At 42.4% G+C, this 21,781-nt stretch overlaps 1 protein-coding gene across 1 annotated transcript in view; it reads right to left on the reverse strand.

Moving 5' to 3' along the window:
- PDZRN4 (PDZ domain containing ring finger 4) overlaps positions 1-21,781 on the reverse strand; it is a 303,501-nt gene that overhangs the window by 16,907 nt on the left and 264,813 nt on the right. Inside the window, exons 6-7 of the mRNA XM_075344988.1 lie at positions 16,341-16,442; positions 100-216 (exon numbers count right to left, since the gene is read on the reverse strand). Of these exons, the coding sequence (XP_075201103.1) occupies positions 100-216; positions 16,341-16,442 (219 nt within the window). The remainder of the gene's footprint in view (positions 1-99; positions 217-16,340; positions 16,443-21,781) is intronic.

Genomic DNA, 21,781 nt, shown 5'->3' on the forward strand with positions numbered 1-21,781 from the left:
TGTGCCTATTGTGAGATGTGGCAACTGGCAAGTTTCTGATGTTTTTCTCTTTTTATACTGCAAATAATAAAAACAAAAAAGCTGTTTAGTAATTTGTACCTGTTGCACTTCATTAGCTGGGTATTGCATTGCTTCATGACGTTGTTCTTCCAGTATTTGCATGTTTAACTCTTCCAAGAATTCATTCCTTTCATCATCCAGCCAGCCTTCATCCAGCTGTAAAGAATACATTAGTATATGATTTTAGTACTAACACATGGTAATGTGGTGTAAGCCCTAATAGCAACGCCTGGCCACTTCCTTTCATCATAATGACTCTTTTGAAATACAAGCTTTTTATACTTTGCTTTACACCCAAATAATAATGATAACATATTCATTTTCAATGACTTTCATCCTGCACATAAACAATAAGACTAATTTGTTGATAATCTGTAAGATCTTGTAACATTATGAGAGAGATGTGCAGCAATAAACAGTAAATGCGGATGTTCAGTGAACTCTTTCTGGTGTCAGGTACAATCCCAGATGTTGACACGCTGTAGTTAAAACTCATATACCGCATTATGCTGAATTTTCACTTCAAAGCTACATGTGCTGGAAAATGATAACATTATTTTAAGTCCAATGCCAGAAAAAAGGTTTGGCTTAGAAGCAATAGATAATTTCATACTGGTATCCAAATCCAGATACAAAAATATCCATCTAACGTGTTCCAGATATTAGTTTATATGTTCCTCAACAGTGCCGTAATAGGTTTTAGGCAGGTGTGGAAAAAAGGCTGTAAAGTAAAAGTGCTCTCAAAATTAATAGTGATAATAACTTATTTTTATCAATTAACAAAACAAAAAACTAAATCTAAAACAAATTAATGCTTAGTGTTGTCACTCTTTGCCTTCAAAACAACATCAAAGCATCAAGAAACCTCACCAAATACTCAACGTGTGCACGAGGCCTTACAGATAGATGTCCAGTGGTGCCATCAGCTCAGGACTGCCAGAAATCAGTAAGACTCAGCTATACCCCCCCCAACTGTTTGAAGAAGTCCAACCAGAAGTGGTTCTTATGGAAGAATTGTGGCAAAAATCCATACCAAACATGGAAAAAAGGTCAAGTGACTCAACTATTCATGATGACATAGGAGCTGAGCTGCAAAAAAATAGCTGGAAGTGCTCTGTTAAATACATGACTGCAACAGGAGGCAGTGTATCATCAAAGGGTTGGAGAGCCATACAATAATGATTGTCTGCAGGAAGGAGTGAAGTATGGTGGAGGTTCATAGCAAGATTGTGTCTGCATTTAAGCAAATAGATGTCACTCAGACTAAATAAGAGTAAGTGGTAGAGATGAGCCAACCCCCTAGAGTTCGAGTTTGGTTCGGTTCGTCGAACGGTGCCCCATTCGACGAGCCGTTCGACGTGCCATTTGACAAACCTCTCGAACCCCATTGAAAACAATGGGAGGCAATCACAAACACATAAAAACACATTATAAATGTACACATACAGTTAATAAACATTGCCATAACACTTACCTGTCCACGCGATGCATCCTGTACTCTGTCTCCCACCGCTTTTCCATTGGTAATCGCTGCGTCCTCCCGGTAACCAGCAGTGATGACAGGACCTATCATGACGTCAAAATAGCCATGTGACCAGTCACGTGTCTATTATCTCATTGGCTACAGACTGGTCACATGGCTTTGATGACACGCTAGGTCCTGTCATTGCCCTCTCCGGTACACAGTGCACGTTTGTGTATCGCCGTGTACCGGCGACATGTTCTGGCACACGGTCGACTCCCTGTTTTACTTCCCCGTTCCGTTATTGACCAGCTGACACAGCCGGTCAAACATGGAGATCACCGTTGCCATAGCAACGTGTCTGTTAGCTGTGACGTCACCGCTTACAGCCGCAGCGGCACCGGGAATCACGTGATCAGAGCACCGTTGCTATGGCAACCCGTCTGTCAGCGGTGACATTACCACTAACAGCCAGCAGCACTGATCACTTATGGAGTGAAAAGCCTGCACGGGGAGCAGCAGCGTCTTTCTCCCATGCAGTGCTGCTGATGGAGCAGAGCTGCATGGGCTGAAGGAGGAAGAAGACAGAAGACCATGGATCGTGGAGGGATAAGAGGGAGTAATAAACACGGAGCCCCTATTGTGTCTGTATATTTATTTCTATTAAAGTATTTTTTCTCTGTGTGGTGTCTTTTTTTTAACCCTTTATTTGAGATTCTTAATGGCCGGGTCAAACTTGCCTGACATTAAGAATCTCTGACTTAATACTAGCTAGTAAAACAAAGCCAGTATTAACTCATTTTTACCCAGCAAGCCACCGGCATCAGGGCAGCTGGAAGAGTTGGATACAGCGCCAGAATATGGCGCTTCTATGAGAGCGCCATTTTCTGGGGTGGCTGCGGACTGCAATTCACAGCAGAGGTGCCCAGAAATCGCAGGCTAACCTGTGCTGCGGATCCAATCCCCAGCTGCCTAGTTGTACCCGGCTGGACACAAAAATGGGGCGAAGCATACGTCGTTTTTTTTTTTTAATTATTTCATGAAATTCAAGAAATAATTAAAAAAAGGGCTTCCCTATATTTTTAGTTCCCAGCCAGGTACAAATAGGCAGCTGGTGATTGGGGGCAGCCCGTACCTGCCTGCTGTACCTGGATAGCTTACAAAAATATGGTGAAGCTCACGTCATTTTTTGTAGTTTTTTGGCAAAAAAAATAAAAAATGCTTCCCTGGATTTTCTATTGCCAGTGAAGGTAACACCAAGCCTTGGGGGTTGGTAGTCAGTAGCTGCTTGGATTACCCTTAGCTAGCAATACAAAAAATGCAGCGGGACCCCATATATATTTTTTGAATTATTTATTTAAATAACTAAAAACAAAATGGCTTCCCTGTATTTTGATTGCCTGACATCACAGTACTGTAAAAATAAATCATTAAAAAAATGACGTAGCGCTCCGTGGTATTTTGGATTCTCAGCGCAGATAAAGCAGACAGCTACGGGTTGCCACCCCCATCTGCTGGGCATTACCTTGGCTGGCAGTCAAAATACAGGGAAGCCCATTAATTTTTTTTATTTAAAAAAATAGTTAAAAAAAAATGACGTTGGGTCCCCCCATTTTTGATAGCCAGCTAGGGTAAAGCAGAAGGTTGTAGCCTGAAAACCACAGCTGGCAGCTTTACTGTGGTTGGGTATCCAATGTGGAGGTAACCCCAGGCTCTTTTTTATAATTATTTTATAAATATTTATAAATACAAAAAAAAAGTAGGGTCCCCCCAAAGTGGATCACCAGCCAAGGTAAAGCAGACAGCTGTGGTCTGGTATTCTCAGGGTGGGAAGGTCCATAGTTATTGGCCATTCACAGCCTAAAAATAGCAGGCCGCAGGCGCCCCAGAAGTGGCGCATCCACTAGATGCACCAATCCTGGCGCTTCACCCCAGCTCATCCCGTGCCCTGGTGCGGTGGCAAATGGGGTAATAAATGGGGTTGATACTAGCTGTAAGGTCACCTGACATCAAGCCCAGCAGTTTGGTTTGTGATGTCATGGCGTCTATCAGATACCCGACATCACAAACTGTCAGTACTAAAAAAGAAAATAGACAAAAAAAATATATTTGAAAAAACACTCCCCAAAACATTCCCTCTTTCACCAATTTAATGTAAGGAAAAAAAAAGGGGGGGTCCCACGATGATTCTGGACTGTCTAGAATATAGGGGGACATGCTCAGGGAATGTATCCCCAATTTTCTAGGAGTGCAGACCCTCCATGTGAGGAGTGTGGGTGCAAGGAATCTGCACCCACTCTCCCCGGGTCCACTGCAGCAGAGTTCATGTCGTAACTGTTGCTACCAAAGCTGCAATGCCCTGCTCATGAGGTAAGGGCATGCCTAATCAGGAGAACTATACTAAATTTGCTAATATAGGTATGTCTTAATATTATTACTATTCCATCTACTATATATTGGGGATAGGATCTTGGTGATGGAATACCCCTTTAAGTCCAGTTATCCAGCTGATTGAATACTAAACAACAGAGCTCACTATTTAGACATGTTTTCTTGTGGCGTATAACGGACTCTCATGTTTGGTAGTCGTTCAGCAGGGCAACTATAAAATCAAATACCTCCATTTGGAAATGTAGTATAGCTCTCCTGATCAAGTATGTTCCTTACCTCATAAACAGGGCATTGCAGTAGCTTACAGATGCATGGTTACCGCCACTCACTGTGTCTGAACACAGGAAGCTGAGCTGCCAGCTGCTCTGTGCATGCGGCAGTGTCTATTGTGATGGAGGGGGCCGCGGGGGATCAACGCTGCACAGGTACCATCGGACACCGGGGAACACCGGTGGGGCTATAGGGGGTGACCTGGCAGGGCCTGGGGAGGAGTTTTCTGTCGCCCTGGGGAGGAGCGACAGAAATCAGAGGAGTAGGGTGAATGCGGCCGGCGTGCTGCTGTGCGCGCAGCCATCTTGGATTTCTGGGAGGGGGTCGGGGGGGCACTTTGGCGACACCAGGAGACCAGAGGGGACTGGGGAGGCGATTTATCTCCCATCTGACATGCTTGTTCATGCCAGATGGGAGATAATTTTTTACCGGCGCTGTCATTTACTGTAATGTGATCATCGGTATACGGTGTATACCGGTGATTGCGTGAGCGGGGACCGGAAAAACCGGCCTGAATCATGATCTCCAGGGTCTCAGCTACCCCTGAAACCACGGAGATTTTCTAACGCTGGGGGGCGCTATTCACTTATTTCTGCCTGCTGTTTACAAACGGCAGATCAGAATAAGGCTACATTCACACGACCAATCCGTTTTTGCGGTCCGCAAAAAACGGTCCATTTTTTTCACGGGTGCATCCATGTGGCATCCATTTCCATTCCGTATATGGTCCGTATGTCATCAGTTTGTCATTCGTGTGCCTTCCGTTTTTTTTGCGTACTGCAAAAAATCTGAAGGAGGGAAAATATATAAATTTACCCAGGATCCATAGCTTCAACCTACATGAGACGGTCACATGTTCACTCCCGTGCCATTTTCTACTGCAATTAACAGCGTAGAGCACTCTGGTGATTTTCCTGTGCTTGTACACTTCATATCAGTCTTTTCTGTCATTATAATGGCAGAAAGACACATCATGTCCCATTCTCCTGCATTTTGTAATTTTGCACCCTTTGGTGCCTTTCATGTGGCACTAAGGGGTGCTTATCCTTGTATTTAGCCAAAAAAATAAATACATTTTTTAAAAAAATGACGTAGGGTTCCCCATATTTTTGATAGCCAGCTAGGGCAGTCATGGCGAACCTTTTCCAGGCCGAGTGCCCAAACTGTAGCCCTAAACCCAATTTTTTTTCCGAAGTGTCAACCAATCCTATTATATAAAGAATTGATTTTAATCTTACCTTTGCCGTCTTCTCTTCTCTTCAGCAGGGGGCATCACGCTCATGCGTGCTTACCACACATTGAAGCTGAGCCCCTGCCCTTTCCAGACACAGCAGTTGGATTGATCTTTCTGGAAAAAATTGCAGCATATTAGACAGAGATTTTAGCCTGGAATGCAATCAGATGTCACCCTGTAATCCACATCTACATTTCAAAGTCTGAACATCCTGAAATCCCATAAAGAAGTACGAGTGACTCCCCTCCCCATCATTGTGTAGTTCTGTCCTCTTCCTCGGCCACTTCCTGGTAAACATGTCCCCCATCCTGATATATATTTCCTACATTCTGGTATATTTGTCCCCATCACGGCCCCATCCTGGCAAATGTCCTCCATCCTGGTAAATGTACCCCATCCTGACATATTTCCCATCCTTGTAAATGTTCCCCCATCCCGGCATGTACCCCATTCCTGGTAAATGTCCTTCATCCTGGTAAATGTTCCCAATCCTGGTTAATTTACCCCCATTCAGGTAAATGTACCCCTTCCTGGTAAATGTACCCTATCGTGGCATGTTTCCTCCATCCTGGCATGTATGTTTCCCCATCCTGACATGCATGTTTCCTCCATCCTGGCATGCATGTTTCCCCATCCTGGCATGCATGTTTCCTCGATCCTGGCATGCATGTTTCCTCCATCCTGGCATGCATGTTTCCTCCATCCTGGCATGCATGTTTCCCCATCCTGGCATGCATGTTTCCCCCATCCTGACATGCATGTTTCTCCATCCTGGCATGCATATTTTCCCCATCCTGGCATGCATGTTTCCTCCATCCTGGCATGCATGTTTCCTCCATCCTGGCATGCATGTTTCCTCCATCCTGGCATGCATGTTTTCCCCATCCTGGCATGCATGTTTCCTCCATCCTGGCATGCATGTTTCCTCCATCCTGGCATGCATGTTTCCCCATCCTGACATGCATATTTTCCCCATCCTGGAATGTATGTTTTCCCCATCCTGGCATGCATGTTTTCCCCATCCTGGCATGCATGTTTCCCCATCCTGACATGCATGTTTTCCCCCATCCTGGCATGCATATTTTCCCCATCCTGGCATGCATGTTTCCCCATCCTGACATGCATATTTTCCCCATCCTGACATGCATATTTTCCCCATCCTGGCATGCATGTTACCTCCATCCTGGCATGCATATTTTCCCCATCCTGGCATGTATGTTTCCTTCATCCTGGCATGCATGTTTCCCCATCCTGGCATGCATGTTTCCTCCATCCTGGCATGCATATTTTCCCCATCCTGGCATGCATGTTTCCTCCATCCTGACATGCATATTTTCCCCATCCTGGCATGCATGTTTCCTCCATCCTGGCATGCATGTTTTCCCATCCTGGCATGCATGTTTCCCCATCCTGGCATGCATGTTTCCTCCATCCTGGCATGCATATTTTCCCCATCCTGGCATGCATGTTTCCCCATCCTGGCATGCATGTTTTCCCCATCCTGGCATGCATGTCCCCCCCATCCTGGCATGCATGTCATCTCCCCCATGCTGGCATGCATGTTCCCCCCCATCCTGGCATGCATGTCATCCCCCCATGCTGGCATGCATGTTTTTCCATCCTGGCATGCATGTTTCCCCATCCTGGCATGCATATTTCCCCCATCCTGACATGCATATTTTCCCCATCGTGGCATGCATGTTTCCTCCATCCTGACATGCATGTTTTCCCCATCCTAGCATGCATGTCCCCCCCATCCTGGCATGCATGTCATTCCCCCATGCTGGCATGCATGTTCCCCCCCATCCTGGCATGCATGTCATCCCCCCATGCTGGCATAAATGTTCCCCCCCATGCTGGCATGCGTGTTCTCCCCCCCCATGCTGACATGCGTGTTCTCCCACCCCATGCTGGCATGTGCGTTCCCCCTCCCCCACCCCATGCTGGCATGTGCGTTCCCCCACCCCATGCTGGCATGTGCGTTCCCCCCACCCCACGCTGCCATGTGCGTTACTCCCACGCCCACCCCACGCTGCCATGTGCGTTCCCCCACCCCACGCTGCCATGTGCGTTACCTCCACCCCATGCTGGCATGTGGGTTCCCCCATCCCATGCTGGCGCTGCCCCCCCATCCCCACCTTGACACAGCCGCACATGAGTTATTAAAAAAAAAAAAGCAACACACAACTTACCTGCACACGCTACCCTGCTGCGCGCTGCTGGGTCCTCAGTTCCCACGCGGCCAGCTCTGATGCTCCTCCATCTCCTAGGCAACACACCTGCAGCCTGGGGGAGGAGGAGTGTCAGAGCGGAGGAGAAATGTCTCCGCTCCAACACAGATTTGATCTGCCGGCGCGACTGCACTAGCAGACCAAATCTGCAAGATCGGGCGACAGCACGCATGCCAGCAGAATGGGCTCAGCGTGCCCCTGGTGGCACGCGTGCCATAGGTTCGCCATCTCTGAGCTAGGGTAAAGCAGACGGCTGCAGCCTGCAGACCACAGCTGGCAGCTTCACCTTGGCTGGTAATCCAAAACTTAGGGCACCCCATGCTGTTATTTTATATTAAATACATAAGTAAAAAAAAAAAACACGTGAGGGTTCCCCCAAAGTTGGATCACCACCATGGTTATTGGACTCTCCCCAGCCTCAAAATAGCAGGCCGCAGCCGCCCCAAAAGTGGCGTAGCCATTAGATGCGCCAATCCTGGTGCTTTGCCCCAGCTCATCCCGTGCCCTGGTGCGGTGGCAAACGGGGTAATATATGGGGTTAATACCAGATGTGTAATGTCACCTGGCATCAAGCCCTGGGGTTCGTGATGTCAGGCGTCTATCAGATACCCGACATCAGCAACTCAGTCGGTAATGAAAAAAAATAGACGACAAATACATTTTTATTTGAAAAAACACTCCTCAAAACATTCCCTCTTTCACCAATTTATTAGAAAGAAAAACAAATTAAGGTCTGCTGTAATCCAAGGGGTTCCCATTATGATCCATACTATAGTCACTGTCCCAGTCAATGAAGAACAGAATGTTTCCCATTGGCTGGGAGAGCAATGCAGTGATCTGAGCTAACATCAATAGGTCAGCCCAGGTCACTGCAGGGGATGACAAGTGCTGCTGTCAGGATCAAGGTACATTACATGTGGTGACGATCTCCTGCACTGCTGATAGCAGAGCTGTCACTGACTTCAATGACCGCCGCCTTTACAGCCAAGTATCGCGGGAGCCTGTGGCGTCACCGCTAGTCACAGTCTCGGGTCGGCAGCAAGAGGAGGAGACGTGACAAGCGGCGGCCATGGAGGACAGTGACAGCGCTGAGGTCGGGAGGGTGGGACTTCATCACCGCAGGTAAGCCGAGCAGGGTAATGTGTGCGGAGTGCGAGGTGGGTGGAGCCAAGCGGGGTAATGTGTGCGGAGTGCAAGGTGGGTAGAGCCAAGCGGGGTAATGTGTGCGGAGTGCGAGGTGGGTGGAGCCAAGTGTAGTAATGTGTGTGGAGTGCGAGGTGGGTGGAGCCAAGCAGAGTAATGTGTGCGGAGTGCGAGGTGGGTGGAGCATAGTGGGGCCATGTGTGCAGGCGGCGGAGTGCAAAGTGGGTGGAGCCTAGCGGGGCCATGTGGCACTGAGGACGTCAGTGCCGGGGACTGCATGGCTGGGGACAGGTGAGTGTGAGTGTGTGTGTGTGTACATGCCGAGTGCAGGAGGGGGCGGAGCCGAGCGGGGAAGTGTCAGCTCCCTGCACACGTAACCAGGGTAAATATCGGGTTACCAAGCAAAGCGCTTTGCTTGGATACTCGATATTTACATTGGTTACCAGCTTACCGCAGGCTGCCAGCAATGGCTCCCTGCACACTGTAGCTGTAAAAAGCCCTGCTTTTGGTGATCGAACCATTCTCGAATGTAACTCAAACTGTCGAGCTTTTAGCAAAAAGCTCAAGTTCGAGTTCGATCTCGAGCACTCCCCAAAATCACTCGAACATGAAATTGGTGAACCTTGAATTCGAACATCGCTCAACTCTAGTAAGTAGTAATTAGGCAGATCTGATTTTAAACATGTATGCTTGTAACATGTTTTGTGAATAAAGAATGCCTTAATTTTCACTGAAGACTGGACTACGGGTGCTGGATGACCACTTACTCTTATTTAGACTGACTTCTGCAGGGGTGGACCGCCTCTTTTCTTCATCAGTGCACCCTAGGTGGTTTGGACCACATGGCTATGGTAGGCTGAAATTTACTTCTTTCACTTAGATGTCACTTACAGTTTTGTTTATCACTCGACGATTGTCATGTTGGCGTCAGATTCTGTTCACACTACAGATTCTGACACTCCAGACTGTTTTTTTCTGGTGTTTCTAAGTTACACAGGCAGACTCAGGCATGGCAAAGCTGTGCTCATTCATTGTAAGGCTATCAAGAGTTTACCTCTGCCAGCCTGCTGGTTACCTCTAGGATCACATGTTGTTGGAAACCTATCACATTTTCTCCCCACATTTTTAAGATGGTGGAATCTATCTTCCCACACTGACTGTAGTTTATTGCTGTGTTGGTCTGTGTGCTGTAGTGTCCCAGTTCAGTTGGAGATTATAGTGCATGGTGCTTGTAGTTGTTATGGAGTTCTCCCATAACCTTAATGTTTCCTTCCTGCTTTTATTTTCCTCCTTACTGCTTATTGTCTTATCCGATGTGTGAGCATAGTGTTAGATAGAGTTTTGGTTTCCCCTGTTTGTCTATCTTTGTTGATTTTATCACACTCCTGTCCCAGCCCTTCCCTGGGGTGGGGGGTGGTATATGATCAGGGCTGATCAGGAGCAGGGCAAGGAAGGTGGCTCAAACAGCCTCACCTTCAGAGGTAACTTTGAAATCAGGGACAGCTAAGGTACCCCAAGTCTGAGGGCCAGTCAAGGAGTCCCTGTTATCGGCTTTCTCCATTACATCTGTGACGTAATAGTCGGCCCAACCATGTTATTCCAGCATGGATCCGGTTGCTGTACTAGCGAGACGTTTGCAGACCATGTCTTTTCAGGTTCTGAGTTAAAGGAAGCTGTAGAGCAGCAAGCTCAGCCCATCACATCAGAGGCAATCTGTCTGGGCCGCTGGAACATCTGAACTTAAACTGCCTCTCCATGAGAGATTTTTATGGGAGCACAGCTGGTATGTTGCTTTTAGGGAGGCATGTAAGTGGTAGTTTGGTTTACGTCCCCACTCCTCTGGTGGTGAGGAACAACAGGTGGGAATTATTGTCTCACACTTGAGTGAGGTCTCACAAGCCTGAGCCTTTTTCCTGGCCACTGATTCCCGTTTTTCTTACAGTGGATGGGTTATTTTTTGGCCCTGGGTTTCATATACGATAATCCAGATGAAACATCTTTAGCAATGCTGGAGATGTAACCAAGCGACTGGCACCCCTCTACACATTTGGTACAACTGTCCAAAAATCGAAACATTCTGGGCATCTATTAAACAGCACATAGAAAATGCTCTTAAAACAAAACTCAATTTTAACCCAAATGTTATCATTCTCAACTTAGACTTACACAAACAACATCTACACAAACTCTCGATAATTCCCCACCTCACAAATGCTGCAAAACTATTAATAGCCAGACATTGGAAAGATGAAGATGCACCAAATCTAACTGAGTGGTTTAATTAATCAAATCTTATAAACATACACGAGAAATCCTGCCTTTATCACTCCGAAAAAAAAGCAAAACTTTTAGAATTTTGGGAAAAATTGACCCGTTACTAAAAATCAACAAAGATTTCTTGACACTCATACACTTAAAGACATCATCTCGGATTTAAAAATGAACAGATATACCTATCTACCATATTGTTCATGGACACTTAAGATTTAAAAATTCTTCCATACTCTCTAAAATGCAAAGATTTGTAAAAATGCACACACTTCAACAGACGGGCAGGAAACAACCTCAACTCCCATCTATCCCCTCACCTCCCATGATTTCACCCCTTTATGTATTCCTCTTTTTGTTACCCTCCACTACCCCTTCTTCTCTTTCCCCAATAAATGGGCAGGAACTTTCCCTTTACCCCAACCCCAACTCCCATCTACCTCCTCACCTCCCATGATTTCACCCCTTTATGTATTCCTCTTTTTGTTCCTCCTCCACTGGCCCCTTTCTTCTCTTTCCCCAAAAGAGGGTCAGGAACTTTCCCTTTACCCCAACCCCAACTCCCATCTTCCCCCTCACCTCCCATGATTTCACCCCTTTATGTATTCCTCTTTTTGTTCCCCCCTCCACTCCCCCCCTTCTTCTCTTTCCGCATGTAAAACAAAAGTTTATGCTTGTTGGGTTTTTGATATTTCATTTCTGTATTATTAAGAAGCATTCTAAAGAACATATATAAAAAAAAGTAAAAAAAAAAAATCTTTAGCCAAGTCAAAGATTTGTTCACCACAACTGGGGAATCTGTCTACAGAGGATTACTGTGCAGAATTGAGGTGCTAGTCCATTAACTTTGTCAGGGTGTATCCGAGAGGATCAAAAAGGCTTAGGTTTTATATGAAAATCCTTAATTTCTGGAGTATGCCATGTCACTGGCAATTTGGATTGATCGCCGTTTTCAACAGCGATCTCCTATTACCAGGACTCTCAAGGAGGGAGCATTAGTACCCTTTTCTTTTCCTTCGAAGGCCTCGCCCGAGCTCATGCAGTTTAGAGTGGCTTACCATGTGAGGAAAGGCTTTCTCACTGCTAAAAAGGAAAGAGCTTGTTTCTACTGTGGCAAAATGGGTCATTTTGCTAGTATCTGCCTCCCTGTGCCCAAAGGAGCTCAGCAGTCGGAAAAACTTTTGGGCCCAGGTGATTTGGGGGATCCCAACCTGGGTCTGCGTATTTCCTTCACTACGGCATCCCAATGTATGATACTCACTAGAGTTAAGGTGGGGGACCAAGATGTTCCTCAACGGTTTTTCTGTACATTGTTTTTTTGGAGCTAACATTATTGATGAGCGGTTTGTTCACTCATCTGTGTTAGAGGTGAAGAGTTATCTAGCCTGATGTGGAATTTTGCCATTGACTTATCCCTTTTCTCTCAAAGGAGTTTTATGGAGTGTGTACAGGGGTTGGAACTCTGCATAGGGGTACTCCATTTGGGACTCATATCGTGTTTTGTTCTTAATGACCTCCCAGCACAAAACAATGATTTTAGGATTCTCCTGATTTGTATTACATAAACCCACTACTGACTGGAAAATCTAGGACATATTGAAGTAGCACCAATGCTGTAAGGAACACTGTTTGGGAACCTGTATTTCGGCTATAACTCATAGTCTTACAGATACTCTCTCAGATGCCACTCATTCCAGACCTATTTAATCAGATTGTTGATGCTAAATGGTTCTCTAACTTGATATAATCTGGTCTGTGTCAGACAGGTGGATGAGTGGAGATTGGCAGTCAATAAGCAGGAGAGTCACTTCAACAATTTGGTAATGCCATTTAGTCTGACCAACACGTCTGTGGTTTTTCAACATTTTTTAATGATGTGTTCTCTCACCTATTAAAGAAATTTGTTATTTTTTTATCTTCACAACATTCTCATTTACACTCAGTATTTTAGTTCTCATATGAAACATGTCAGGCAGATTTTGAAAATTCTCAGAGAGAATAAGCTGTACGTGAAATTGGAAAAGTGTGTCTTCACTATTCAGGAATTTCCATTTTTGGGTTACATAATTTCCGCTACTGGTTTTAGGATGGATCCCACTAGACTGTAGGTTGTATTGAAATGGGACCGTCCTGAGAAAATGAAAGCTCTGTAACGTCTTTTGGGTTTTGCAAATTATTAAAGGAAGTTTATTCAACATTCCTCTGCCATGGTAAGACCTCTGACATGACAAAAAAAGGAACAGACTTGGTCTGTCTAAAAAAATGCTTCTTGTTAGCACCCGTATTAGGACAGCCTAATGTTTCTCAACCCTTCACAGTGGAGGCTGATGCATCAGAAGTGGGGGTGAGAGCTGTATTGTTTGAAGGTCCATCTATTGATTACTGCACCTCTGTGCCTTCTTTTCTAAGATGTTATCTCTGGTTGATTGTAATTATGATATTGGTAATAGGGAATTACTTGTTATTAAATTAGCATTTGAGGAATGGCGACACTTTCTGGAGAGAGCTATCCATTCTGTTACTGTAATTACTGACCATGGAAATATCTTTTACCTTGAGTCACTAAAAGTCTTAGGGGTACTTTGCACACTGCGACATCGTTAGCATCGGCTAGCGATGCCGAGCGCGATAGTACCCGCCCCCATCGCACATGCGATATCTTGTGATAGCTGCCGTAGCAAACATTATCGCTACGGCAGCTTCACACACACTTACCTGCCCTGTGACGTCGCTCTGGCCGGCGACCCGCCTCCTTCCTAAGGGGGCGGGTCGTGCGGCATCAGAGTGACATCACACGGAAGGCGGCCAAGAGAAGCGGAGGGGCTGAGATGAGCAGGACGTAAACATCCACCTCCTTCCTTCTGCATAGCCGGTGGAGGCAGGTAAGGAGATGTTCCTCGCTCCTGCGGCTTCACACACAGCAATGTGTGCTGCCACAGGAACGAGGAACAACATCGTATTTCCTATTGGTGCGACATTATGAAAATGACCGACGCTACACAGATCACCGATTTTTGACACTTTTCCGATCGTTTATCAGTGCATCTAGGCTTTACACGTTGCGATGTTGTTACCAGCGCCGGATATGCGTCACCTTCTATTTGACCCTGACGACATCGCAGTAGCGATGTCGCAGCGTGCAAAGTACCCCTTACTCCGAGACAAGCTTGGTGGTAATTGTTTTTCAGTAGGTTTAACTTTTTTGTATCTTCTTGTCTGGGGTTAAAGAACACTAGAGCTAATGCATTGTTCAGGAGTTTTTTGAAGGGTGGAGAGGAAAAACCTTGTGAGGAACCTGTTCCCATCCTGCAGAAGGGAGTGGTGGTGTTGGCGCTTAGTATGGAGGTTGAATCTAAGATTGCTGAGGTCAAAGGTGAGATGTTGTCTTGAGTTACAGCTAACAAGTCATTTGTTCCTCTGAATCTGTACAACAAGGTTTGGTGGGAGCATCATGATTTTGTCCTGTCTGTCAGCCTGGGGCAAGGGGTACTCTGGATCTCATATTGCGTCACTTTTGTGGCTCAGAATCCAGAGGGATGTGGTGTCCTATGTGTCTACGTGTGCCACCTGTGCACACTCAAAGGCATCGCACTCTCATCCTGCAGATTGTCTGTAGTCTTTGAGTGTCCCTAGTCATCCTTGGATGGACATTTCCATGGACTTCAATATGGATCTACCTTCCACTGCTGGTAATATGGTCATTTTTCTGGAGTGGATATGTTTCTTAAAATGACACATTTTATCGCTTTACCATCATTACCCAATCTTCAAACTTTAGCCCAGATGTTTATACGTGAGATTGTGAGACTACATGGAGTTCCTTCTAAAATTGTTTCTGAGAGACACACTCAATTTATTGCCAACTTTTGGATGCCTTTCTGCTCTTGGTGATCATCAGTGTTTCATTCTCAGTCTAATGGACAAACGGAACGCATGAATCAGAATTCAGATCAGTAATTGTGCTGTTTTCTCTCAGATAATCAGGGGGAGTGGTACTCGTTCCTTCCTCTTGCTAAGTGTGCTATCAATAATCCCCACCATGAATCCTCTGATGTATCTTTTGTCTTTTGTTTTTATGGTCATCATCTCAGTTCTGAACATTTCTGGAGTGGCAGTAATTTGGGGTATCTGGGGAAGATCACTTGGTCTCAACACTACCGTCTACATGGGAGAAGGTTCAGCAGCATTTGCGTGACATGGGCTCTAAATATGACTGCGGATACAAGTACGAGCATCACCAATGGTGACGCTGCATTGAATAGCATGTTAGTGTCCCCCTTTTGATGTGCTAACATGCTAAAAGGACGGACTAGTCCGGGGATATAACACCCTTGTGACTAGTCCCTGTGCTCATTAGCATAAGATAAAAAATCTTTAGAAATACTTTTTCTAAAGATCTCTTTATCTATGCTAGTGTATACAGGGACGGTTAAGCAGGAATAAGCAATATGCACTCAGAACTGCTCGTGGTCCTAGGTGCATATTGCACCTGACAATGAGTCTGTTCAAAGAGTAGCAGTCAGTGTTTTTTATAAATTCCTTCCATGCTGTACCATTGTTATCCAGTAATCAAGGGCGTAATCCTGAAACATGTTTGGATATGTTTTTCCTGCTATAAAATTTATTTTAATGCATATCAATAAAAGGTTTTATTTATCAAGATCCGAATTCTCCTTTTTCCTTTTGGTGTCTTACCATGGGCCAGCGGTCTGTAGGATTCTTTTCCGGATTGATATATGCCACGGGTATTTCATGGATTCAGTATTGTGGTGAGCATACAAACCGCAAAGGTAGATTTGAAATAAATATGAAGTTTATATTGTATTGTAATGTAGTAGAAAATATTTTCAAAACGTGATATTTGAAGCCATAAATTAGGACATAATGTTGTGTACATTCCAAGGTTTCCTTAATGTATCTTCATCAATTCACTTTTTTATAATCTTTACTATTTTTTATATAATTAAGTTATTCATACTCTGTAATTACTTAATCACAAGTACCAGTCGTCCGTTATATGAAGTCATATATAATTCTTTACATTTTAATATTTCTGATGTGTTTTCATTTTACTATACAGTGCATTTTTGTTTTCTTTCATAATAAACTTTGGATCAATATATTGTTTTTTGATTGAACACTGTTTTTTTGGTAATTATACCATTGATTTCCTAATTAAACATTACATTATTTGAATGAGACAGATTAAAAAGGTCAACAAACAGGAAGAAATCATTCAGGGAATATCCATGTTGATTTACGGTATAAACTTTCTACTAACCGGTAAATCTGGTCTTGCAACCAGAAGAACAATTTTCCTGCATTCATCATTGGAAAGTAGAGCCACTGCTTCTTCTCTGTTCTGAATATCTTGGCCATTAATCTGGGGAAATGAATGAAACCTACAAATTAATTTCCATTTTTACAATGCAATATAAAATCAAAGCACACTTCTATTTATGGCAAGAGTATGGATGGCGCTCATTGTCAACTCTTGATAGTAAATGCCTTCACTCAATTATGTGCTTACTATAAGAACAGTATTGATTGGTGAAGAATGGTGAATATCAGAGGAAGCAGTTATGTTCATAAATGTCCGAGCTGCTCCCTGGTAACATACATCTAGCAACACAATTAACCAGCCCCTGACAGGTGACGTTCATCTTTCTCCGCTCAGAGTAATGGAAGTGTCACTCTGAGATAATAGTGCCGGTAGAAGGAAGAATGGCAGCACAACAGCTAAAATCAGTCATACTGGAGACTTGCACAGAGCCAATTAGAGAGCTACACTATTATCTCTCACGAGGTAATGCTTAACAGACAATGTTGATTGTAATTCAGCTTTATCATTCTAAGATCCTGTACAACAGTTTCAATACAGAAGAAAACACAACATATACTCCAGTCATTTATTTCTCAAATGTGACTTTGTAACTTTTTGGCTTTCAAGAACATATGACTATGTGGAGAAGTTAAACAAAAATAATGAGTCGACGGCTACACTAGCTTCATCTTTGATAAAATTTATTAAAGTATGCAAAGCCAATTCTCACTAATTAAAGTAGTTAATTATTTTAATAACAGTATTTTTATTTTATGAATGGGCTAGAAAGAAGAAATTTACATCTCTATAGCTTCTATAGAGCAGGCACTATTTGTTTTAGTAGAACACCACCATCATAATTTATGACGAAAAAGTCTGTGACTCAAACATGCAGCACATGAGATATACTTAACAGAGAAAGATGTCCAATTATAATAATGAAAGTCCCAGGAGTTATGCTTCAAAAATATGTGCTTCTTTGGGGAAAAAAAAATCTCCTACATGTATAGTTTTTCATAATTATAGCCAATTTTATGTAAGGACCATTCATTTTAGAGGCTCTGCTGTCAATGTTGTGTTCTGCTTATCTACAGATTTAAATACCATTTACTTTCATTGCTATTCTGTTAAATCTTAGGAGACGAAAAGAAAAAAACCTTTTGAAAATGAGCAATGAAACTAAAAATATATAACTAGTATATTCAAGGAGGGAGTTTATTCCTCATAAATTGTAGTCAAGTGTCTTCTAATTAAAAAGATTAAAAATAAGCATTCTGTGACTGGTAGCTGGTTGAATCAATGGTATACTGCTCTTTCAATTTTTTCTTTATCTGGTGAGTAAAATATTTTTTTCTATTTTCTTATTCTTTTAGATTTAGATGTTTGAATTGTTAGTGGATTAGTATCTAACTATAAATGGGCATATAATTTTTTGTTACTGCTTTAGCTATTTACAGTATACATTCTTCTCTTTAATATTGAAATTGCATCACCAAAAAGTTAAAGTTGTGTAATTATGAAATAAGCATATTAACCCATTACCAATATTGGACGTACTGGGTATATCATAATAGTCAGTTCTTTAATGACAAATGATGTACCCAGTACGTTATAGCGATTACAGGGGTTCAGGTGCTATACCCCGCAATATAAAATTGTTTTATTGGTGTAAAAGCTGCAAAACAAAAAAAAACTATATAAATGTGGTATATTTGTACTTATCCAAAAAATAAAGCTGATTTGTCACTTTTACGACATGTTGAACGGTGTAAAAAAGCAAACAAAAACTATTTCTGAACTTTTGTTTCTTCACGTTTTCGTCTCACAAAAAGAAGAATAAAAATTAATAAAAAAAATTTATGAGACCCAAAATGGTACCAATAAAATCTCTAATTCATCCTGAAAAAACTTGCCTTCACAAGACTCTGTTGGCAGAAAAATAAAAGGCTATAGCCTTCAAAAGTCAGTGATGCAAAAAACCTTTAATTTGTAAAAAAGTGTTTTTTAACGTGATAGTAACCAAACCTAAAAAAAGAGATATAACTCTGGTATCACTGTAATCATAGTGATCTGAGGAAAAAAGCCAACTAATCATTGATACCATATGGTGTACAGCATAAAAAATAAATAAAACCAATTCTTCAACTGCTGTTGATTTGTTAATTCTGCCTCCCAAAGATGTCAATATTGCGTGGCTCATGCAGTATTTATCCTTTGATCTGCCTTAGTGCTTATACCTGGGATTACGTGTAAATCTCTGAAAATGTGATTCAGACAAAATTCCCAACAGAAAATTCCATGTAACGAGGCAGTGGGGGTCACTTTGAATTCCTTTCTGGCATGTGGTGTGGCGGTGTCCATCTTTTAACTCTTCTTTTTTGAAAAGCACAAAAGTGCTCATCTTTCAAAAGGTGGACACAGCTGAACAGAGACCAAACAGTATCCAGAGTAACTCTGCTGGCTCATTATAGTGAAATGATCCATTGTGGGTTTCACCTGAATTACGTATTTCAGAGATGTAGATGTAAACCAAAATCTAAGCGCTCAACATATCACAGGATAAATGAGAAATATTCCAAAATGTTTTGTACCCAAATTGTCACCAAATAGCATTCAATTCAACACACAAAAGCGCAAGTCCCCACTTAGGTCCATCATCTGTAACTGGAAATAAAGGGGGCTTCCACATTATTGGTAGCACAAAGGCTCTGAAAAAACGCTTTGGTTAACCCCTTCACAAAAAATTCCAGCAAGATCTACAGTCCCAAATTCAAACACCTCCTCCTTTCTGAGCACCACACAATGCCTAAACCACAGTTAGCGTCCACACGTTTGGCATTATTGTAGTAAGGAGAGCCCACCTAATATACAAGGTGCAGGTTTCCAGAAGCATGAGCTGGGCAGAATGTAGGGGCACAACAATGTGCTGGACACAACAAAGACTTATTTACAATTTTTAATTCTGCAACATTCACTGTGTTTGACTCCATGGATGTTTTCCAGAGACTAAATCATGACTACATGGGTTTATGTTATTTTGGCACTTAAGGCTCTGCAAATTGAGTCCGCAATCGATTCTAGGAAAATCTGTGCTCCAAAAATCAAATGGTATGCCTTCCCTTCCGAACCCTGTAGTACAGTAACGTGGGATTGCTACATTCAGAAGAAATTGTGTATCACACTAGTGGGCCTTTTATTTTACCTATTTCATTTGTGAAAATTACAAATCTGAGGTTAAAAAAACATTTTGGTGGTAAAAACATTTTTTTATACTGCCCAATAATATAAAACTTTGTGACACACCTTTGTTGTCAGTATGCTCATTTCATCCCTGGATGAAATTATTGAGGGGTGCAATTTCTAAAATGTGATCACTTGTGGGGGTTTCTGGTTTTATGGTACCTCAGGAACTCTGTCAATGTGGCATGGCCCCCACAAGCCATTCCAATCTGAACTCAAATATGGCATTCCTTCCCTTTTTCACTTTGCATTGTGCCTCAAAAGTAGTTTTCAACCACATATTGAGTATTGACATACTCAGGAGAAATTGCAAAACAAATTTTATGGTCCATTTTGTACTGTTACCCTTGTAAAAAGGAAAAATTTGGGGTTAAAGCAACATTTTTGCGGTTCAAAATGTATTTTTTCATTTTCTCTGCTCAACGTTAAAAAATTCTGTAAAGCACCTGGAGGTCCAAGGTGCTCACCAAATATCTAGGCAAATTCTTTGTGGGTTCCAGTTTCCAAAATGTAGGAAACTAATGGAAGCTCCACTGTTTAAGCACATTAGGGGCTCTCCGAACACAATGGTTACAGCTAATTTTGCATTCAAAAAGTCAAATGTCGATCCTTTCCTTCCAAGCCCTGCCCTAGTAGATTTCCAAAACATGTGGGGTATGGGTGTACTCAGAAGAAATTGATCAACAAATTGTAGGGTGCATTTCTCTTGTTATCCTTGTGACAGTGCAAAATTTGGGACCAAAATATTATTTTTGTGAAAAAAGTAAAATTTTCATTTTTTTTTCATTGATTTAGTTCCTGTGAAGCATCTAAAATGTTAATAAGCATCTAAGATATAGTTTTAAGCAGTTTGATGGGTGAAGTTTTTAGAATGGTGTCACCTTTTGGTATTTTTTGACACCTAGGCTTGTCAGTCACTTTAAATGTGATGTAGGCCCTAAAAATGATTTTGTAAATTTGTTTCAAAATTTGTCCTGATGGAAAGTAAACATGTGGGAAATGTTATTTATTAACTATTTTGTGTGACATAACTCTCGAATTTAAGTGCATGAAAATGAAAAATTAAGTTATCAAAAAGTTTGAAAATGTCATAATTTTTAAGATATTTTCACGAAAAATGCAAAAATAATTAACTTAAAATTACCATTTTCATGAAGTACAATATGTCATGAAAAAACAAGCTCATAACCTTTGAGATCTGTTGAAGCTTTTCAGAGTTATAACCTGTTAAATTGACACTAGTCAGAATTGAAAAACATGGCCTAGTCAAGAATGTGAAATCAGGCTTGGGGTAAAGAGTTAAAGGATTACTTGGGCAACTGCTTTATTGCTCCTTCAGTTAACAATGTTCAATAAGTGTTTTGATATAGCTGTCAAATTTTCTTGTAATTTTCAACATTACTCCGGTCTTCTCCAGGATTATATGACTATATTTAAGACCTGCTAGTTCACATAACATTTTCTATATGGGATCAGGTCACTTTCTCAATGTAGAACCATGTAACTCATATCAAAACTAAGAGCAGCATTCGAAATGGAAGAAGATAGTGTTGGGTAAGTATGCTATATGCTTATTTAACACGCAGTCATAATTGTTGGATAGAGCAGTAAAACATGGAGTGCTAACTTATTGAAACATAACTTTTTATTCAGTATCAAGTATGAGATGTACATGCAGAAAGTTATCAATGAGGTTGCTATTGGTTTTCTGGGAAATTTTCAGACATGAAAATATTTAAGATTCACTGTTGTCAGCACCTAGTGTTGTTATGTTGAAAAACGCAATCTGGGAAACTTTGGCAAAAGGGCCATACTACTAGTTTCACTACTTAATTAATGTAATGCCGAAATGTTAATGTACCTGGAGAGAGGTCCAACCATCCTGCACCATAATTGCAGGAGTCGGATATGTGTGACTTTCCCTTGTGAAGGCCTCTAAATGATGTTGCCCACGTGGTCTAAAGACTAATCCCTGCTTTCAATGTATCTAAGACAAAAGATGGAATCATCTCTCAAGAGGATAGACCTCCATTTCAGTCTCTATTGCTTCTATGAAGCCTCCGATCTCCATCTTGAGACCATGTAGGCAACTCCACGAGGGAATTTCACACTAGTCATACTCCTGAGATCATGGTGTGGGATGTTGTGATATATGTTAT

The sequence above is a fragment of the Anomaloglossus baeobatrachus genome, chromosome 4 (genome assembly GCF_048569485.1).
Source record: "Anomaloglossus baeobatrachus isolate aAnoBae1 chromosome 4, aAnoBae1.hap1, whole genome shotgun sequence".
Classification (NCBI taxonomy): Eukaryota; Metazoa; Chordata; class Amphibia; order Anura; family Aromobatidae; genus Anomaloglossus; species Anomaloglossus baeobatrachus.